Source organism: Lactuca sativa, chromosome 1, assembly GCF_002870075.4.
Source record: "Lactuca sativa cultivar Salinas chromosome 1, Lsat_Salinas_v11, whole genome shotgun sequence".
NCBI lineage: Eukaryota > Viridiplantae > Streptophyta > Magnoliopsida > Asterales > Asteraceae > Lactuca > Lactuca sativa.
This window is the reverse complement of record NC_056623.2, coordinates 115374932-115381508: the sequence shown is the minus strand read 5'-3', so window position 1 is coordinate 115381508 and position 6577 is coordinate 115374932. Positions and strand designations below refer to the sequence as shown.

Sequence of the window (6577 nt, the reverse complement as noted above, 5' to 3'; positions counted from 1 at the left end):
CACAAAAATATTAAGAATGAGATGTATACAAAGTGAGAAATATTTTACCCTATTACATTAGTTTTCTCGGTTTATCTGGAATAGTTGATCATAAATACTGAATATATACAATTTAACAAGTTGAAGGATAAACATAAACGAAAAAAACTCAATGACCAAAATGTTTACAAATTAAAAAATATATTACCCAATAAGTCATTATCCCTAAAGTTATTTTAAATATAAGTTTAAATTTAAAATATATCTTTATCATATTTAGAAAAGTATAAGAGAAATTATATAGAATAAAGTCACATAGGATGAGGTTGATGATGTGTAATTATCGAACCTATCAAAATCAGTTGGAGAAGAAGTGATATATATATACAGGACTACGCACCTTTTCCAAAACACTAAAGCCGCCGTCCCCTCCATATAAACGTCCCCCTCCGCCTCATCGACGCCTCCAAATCAAAAGGTTGCCACCGTACTCGCCTCCTCATTTCTCCGGCAACGGCGTTCATCACGGTCATCTCTATTCCCTCCCTCAGGTTCGATTTCTCATCACCATATCATATCTATAGTTGCTTGATAAAGTATATGATGAGTTGCTATCAGTTTCTAATTCCTTCTACTGATCTATAAAGTGATGGATTTCTGTTTATTGTTATATATCGATATCGATTTTGAATAAATCCCCTTTGTAATCTTTTATATTTTGTTAACAAAACACTTTTATTCATATAAGTGATAAACCTTTTGGTAATCTTTTATACACCAACCGATATACAAAGTAACAAAGAATAAGCATGAATACTCATATCTGTTCTACCAATTACAACTGCTAATTACTAAATATTATTCCGACGGTTTTGTTTATTTGTTTTTTTTTAGATATTTTTTAAAGTTATTCGGACGGTTTTGCGGTTTTGGTTCGGTGTCAAGTCAAGTTAAAATGACCATTTAGCCCTTGGAGACACTACCGCTGTCATTGGGGGATGTAAGTTAGCCGCTCATTACTTTTATTTAAGAAAAAAAGAAAATTGGATAAATCTTTAGGACCCAAGCCACAAGCCACCCACACGACCTAACTTTTTGTGTTTGCTTCGATGACATGTGTATTTTTTTTTTTCTAAATACTTAATTAAATACTTAAAGTATCATTAAATCTAATATTGTTTTTGTAAAAAAGAAATAAAAATACTATAATTGGTATTTTTTGTTTTAAATAAAATATAATATTAAGATACGTTATATTTAATTTAAAATTTTCATTTTTAATCTCTATTTGTGATCATTATATTTGGTATTAGGTATTAGTTGCGTTTTAATTTTACAGAATTATTTATAAAAAAATCATATAGTTTTTAATACTTTTAATAATTTTTATATAATAAACTTTTTTTATTAAATAAAAAATTTGCGTCGGTTGGTAATGGATGTTGAAAATTAGATTAAATTAGATAAAATAGAGATGAATTAATTTTTTAATAAAAGAAATAGTATTGAATTAAAAGTTGTTGATAAAGATAAGGCTATTTTTTTAAGGAATTAAAGGAACCCTATGTGGCTGGAATCTTTGTGGGGTCATCATGTCGGTTTACTTTTGTTATATTAATTAAATATCCCAAATAAAAAAAAAATAGTAAACCAAAAAGAAGAATTTGATATCGAGGGTTCTGCTTAATGTTTTGAAATACGCATAAGGCATATATGTAATATATGTAATGCACTTTTATGTCTTTTGAGACATTATGTCAATATGAATGTGGGGGTAAGAGTGTTCAAAATTGGATATCCAAAATTTTTGAATAGATATTGTTATCCGAATCTATGCAAAAATTTCTCTTATAGATTCGGTTATTCGAAAGTATTGTATGTTTTTGCTCCTTAAAAAATGCCAAAAAATTTCGGATATCTATATCGAACATCCGAAATTTTGAATATCTGGAATTTTCAAATCTTTGAAATATAGTAATCAGAATATAGTCATTTCATGTCTGGTCGTGATGAAAAAAGATACCACATGACAACAAGTGAAAGAAAAAAGACATAGGGACGAAAAGTGCACATTAGACTAAACAACACGGACGATTTATGTAATTTGCTCTACTATTTGCTTCCAAACAAACACAAGTTCTATAAATTTTTTATGTCTACTTTCTCATCTTCAGTTTGATTGCTTTTGTAATGTGATGGTATATGATTTTGTAATGTACTAATATATTGGTTATTTCCAAACAAACCATTTATTATGATGTTTTTGTAAAATGACAGCTACCACCTTCACTCCACAAATCAAAAATGGCAGAGTACCTCCCACCCGAACTCATTATCAAGATTCTTTCAATGCTACCCTCAAAATCCCTTCTCCGTTTTCGATCAGTCTGCAAATCATGGCATTCTCTCATTTCTTCCCCCGAATTCAGCCCAACTCATCTTCACAATTTCAATAAATTCAACCCTCGCAATCTTGTTCGATGCTGTCTATGGACAGAGAAAAAGGAAGTATACACTGTCCATCACGATGACCAACATCTTACTCTTGATGCCCCTATTGATTTCCCCTTCAATCTTCTTCGTGATGAATATGGAACCATCTTTTTTACACTCATCGCGTGTTGCAAAGGCGTTGTTTGCCTCTATAATGAAAGATCCCCAAAAAATGAAATCCTACTTTGGAATCCTTCCATTAGAAGGAAAGTAAGCTTAACTCCTCCTTCATATAGGCCCGAACTTACTCTCGTTTTCGGGTTTGGGTATTGTGCGAATTCTAATGATTATAAGGTTGTGAGGCTCGCATATGATCGTAGCAACTTGATCGATAGACCTGAGGTAACTATTGATTTAACATATATAATATTATAGAGAAATTAAGTAATCTAACCACAATTTAATATGTATTTCAGAAAATGACCAAAAACATTGTTTTCTTGCAAAAATAATCACTTGGTCTAGAATGTCATTCTAGACCAAGAAAAAAACACATTTTTCTGACAAAAAAGTACATTTCGGACTAATGGAATTTCGAACTAAAATTTCAAATTTTGGAAAAAAAATCCGGGAATTTCAAAAACAAGTCTAAAATCAGATGAACAATTCCGAAATTTTGAGAAAAAAAATTGTTTTTTACTTAAATCTAACAAAAGTTTAAACAAACATACTAAATGTAACTATATAGGATATCAGTGTATAAAATTAGACATTTTATTGAAAAACGGTGAAATTAAACATTTGAAATAAACATTTTGGTTACGTAAAAAGATTTTTTTGAAAAAAACTCTGGAATATGAACAGTAGTCATCCATGAGGATATATTTTGAAAAAAGTGTTTATTTTTCAAAAATTGAAAAATAATGGTTATATTACTCAATTTCCCGATATTATATGTATTAATCGATTGCTATATCTTGAACTAATTATTACCACTTTTTTGATATGCCTATTTAAGGTCGAGATTTACACGGTGAAAACCGCGATATGGAAACCGATCGAGTTCCCTCAAGACTCTCCTTGCTACCATATCCTTAGCGATTGCTCACAAGTCTTTTTCAATGGATCTATTCATTGGTTAGCAACCGATTTGGGAGTTTCACATTGCTCAATCCTAACAATGGACATGAGTACAAATCTTTTTGGGGAAATCCAATTGCCTGAGTATCTAGTGAACTATTCTTCAATGGGAGTGACTTTAACGGCTGTTGGAGATTCTTTAGGTGTGATTTATTCAAACCGTTGTACAGTTGTGGGTTCAAGCACTTATAAGATATGGGTTATGAAGGAGTACAAGAAACCGACTTCATGGACATTGATATATGATGTGCATTATCCGGATACGGATTTAGGGAGACCTTTGAAACTTAGAGATAATGGGGATTTGGTAACTGAATCACGTCGATGCAATTTATCAATTTATAATCGTGAGTCGGGGTGTTATACGGTGGATGGGTGTTGTAGAAAAGGTGTTAAATTGTGGTCGATTTCTATAGACAAATACGAAGAGAGCCTGGCATTGTTGGACGTAGAAAGTGATGGTAATAATGAAGAGTGATTGGCAAGGTATGAAGGTATTGTATATTTTGTGTGTGTTTGTGTATATGATTATTGTATTGTAATGATTGTGGTAGTAAACATGGTTTGTCTGTATAAGAAATTTAAGTCATTTGGCTAGTGTTTGAATGTGGCTTGGCTTTGTACACTTCCATTTCCTTATTCATCTTTTTCATTCCCACACGTTTCCATTGCAAAAACATAATGATTTTTATCCTCATCTTTGTCATTCAACACATCATTATTTTTAAAAATAGGGATTAGGTCATTTTTAGTCATTGAATTTTTCTGGATGTTTTATTTTGATCATTATACTTTGTTTATAATTAGTCATTGAACTTTCTTATTTGGTTCATTTTGGTCACTATAACACTTTCTTATTTGGTTCATTTTGGTCACTATAATCACGAATAGCAGGTGTATAATGGTCAAGGTTATAATTAGTCATTGAACTTTTATGGGTGTTTTATTTTAGTCATTATACTTTGTTTAAGCTACCATTAGTCACTGAATTTGTTGATATTTTTCATTTAATCACTCAATTTTTTTTTATTATCATTTATATAAAAAAAAACCTATTATTATTTTTCTTTTTTTCACAACTAAACCTGTTAAATCATTTATTTAGAGTAAATTATATGAATAATCCTTGTGAGTTAAGGTAGGGTGCATATTTAGTCTTTAATCTTTTTTACTCGAGGGTGCATATTTAGTCTTTAATCTTTTTTACTCGAACACTCCTAATGACTTAAAAGAACAATTTTGCCATTATCCATCCCATCACTCTTGTCACTAGTAGAAACACACCAAATCATAATCATTGATAACTAGTTTTATGTTACGTGACCCCATGGAAAGTCTCTTCATCGGATGGCCCAAAGCAGAAAATATTTTGGTACATATGAATTAATTGAAAACACTAACAAGTCTACTTATTCTTCTAAAAGCCCGAATCAAGGGACTTGATCATCCTTCAATGCACAATCAAGGGACTCGATCATCCTTCAATGCACAAAGACTATGTTTTGTATGAAGCAATTGAAAACATTAAACTTGCATGCTCATGATCACAATGATTATTCATATAATTTACTCTAAAATAATTGATATAACAAGATTAGTTGTGGAGAAATAGAAAAAAAAAATTGTAGTTTTATAAAAAAAATTATATATGATAATTAAAAATAGAGTGACTAAAATGAAAAAAAAAAAAAAAAGTTCAATGACCAATGGTAGCTTAAACAAAGTATAATGACTAAAATAAATCATCAACAAAAGTTTAATGATTAATTATAACCTTGACAATGTTATAAACCGGCTATCACCGGTTAGAGTGACCAAATAAACAAGTTCAATGGCGAATGATAGCTTAAACAAAATATAATGACCAAAGCAAAACACTTAGAAAAGTTCAGTGACTAAAAATAACTTAAACCCTTAAAAATATGGTCCTCATGTGCATGATATTTAACATCACTTTCAACACCATCAACTTTTCCCTGAGCATCATTTTTATGAATTTGGTCCTCAAGTGCAGCATCATTGACATCCACTGTTGGATTAATGTTTAAGTTCATAACTATATTTGGTATGTACTTGACTCGGTTGTAGCATGGTCTTTTTGGGTTACCTTCACCGAAGCAACTTGACTGGATGAATAATGGAGATTGAAGTTATTATGGTTTATTAATATATTATATGAATAATATATTAAAGGAGAAATCATATTTTTTAATTAATATTGATCAAAATTTAATTAAGAATTAATTTCGTGGTCAAAAAGATATTAATTGAACTAAGGGGACTGAAATTGTAATTATGAGATAATTGGAATTTGGGTTGTGGATCCCTTAAGCAAAGGATGGACGAAATCTTATGGTACCCATAAAGATTTCGTCCAAGGGCTTGATTCTGGAAGATTCATATGGGCTGCTTAGGGCTTAAGCAACCAGGTTAGGGATTTGACTGAAACCCTAATTCTGCAGCTATATAAGGACCCCTTGGGATGGTGAAATCATACACTTGAAACCCTAGAAGAGTTCCAGCCGATTTTAAGCCTCCATTCCTATTTCTTCATCATTCTCCAACTTGCTTTGGTGTTTGTGATCTATTAGAGGCACAACATTTGAGGTGTTAAGGTTCTCAAAAGCTCAAGATCTTCAAGCAACAATCAAGGTTTCATTTTGATTTCAAGTTCTTGTTGTATGCTATATTACGGTTTGCAAGTCTTGGACAATTGTTGCATGTTCAAATAGAAAAACTAGATCCAAGCATTAGGATTTGCATTAACACCATAGGAATGTTGTTTTCCTTATAACCCAATAGTGGTATCAGAGCGTAGATTGTTTCATTTTTGTATTTGATGCATAGATAATTTGTTCAAGCTCAAAAGTCGAAAATTTCAACCTCTGACTGATGGACTCGTCGAGTCACTAGATAAACTCGATGAGTCAGGGCTACTCGACGAGTCCAGTTCTGTGACTCGGCGAGTCTGCTCGTCTGGTCGCTGATTTTTCGGGATTTTGACTAAAATTGAATTTGGATAATT

The 6577-nt window shown here is 31.3% G+C and overlaps 1 protein-coding gene across 2 annotated transcripts; it reads left to right on the top strand.

Moving 5' to 3' along the window:
* The first annotated feature begins 345 nt into the window (after window positions 1–345).
* On the top strand, window positions 346–4212 carry LOC111910621 (F-box/kelch-repeat protein At3g23880). Of its 2 annotated transcripts, XM_023906447.3 has the most exons (4): window positions 346–530; window positions 874–979; window positions 2257–2814; window positions 3431–4212. In XM_023906447.3, exons 3-4 carry the CDS (start codon window positions 2284–2286, stop codon window positions 4028–4030), a joined length of 1131 nt encoding a protein of 376 aa, XP_023762215.1. In that variant the 5' UTR covers window positions 346–530; window positions 874–979; window positions 2257–2283; the 3' UTR covers window positions 4031–4212. The 2 variants fall into 2 exon arrangements, with proteins under 2 accessions (XP_023762215.1, XP_023762216.1); XM_023906448.3 differs by lacking the exon at window positions 874–979.
* The last annotated feature ends 2365 nt before the right edge of the window (window positions 4213–6577 follow it).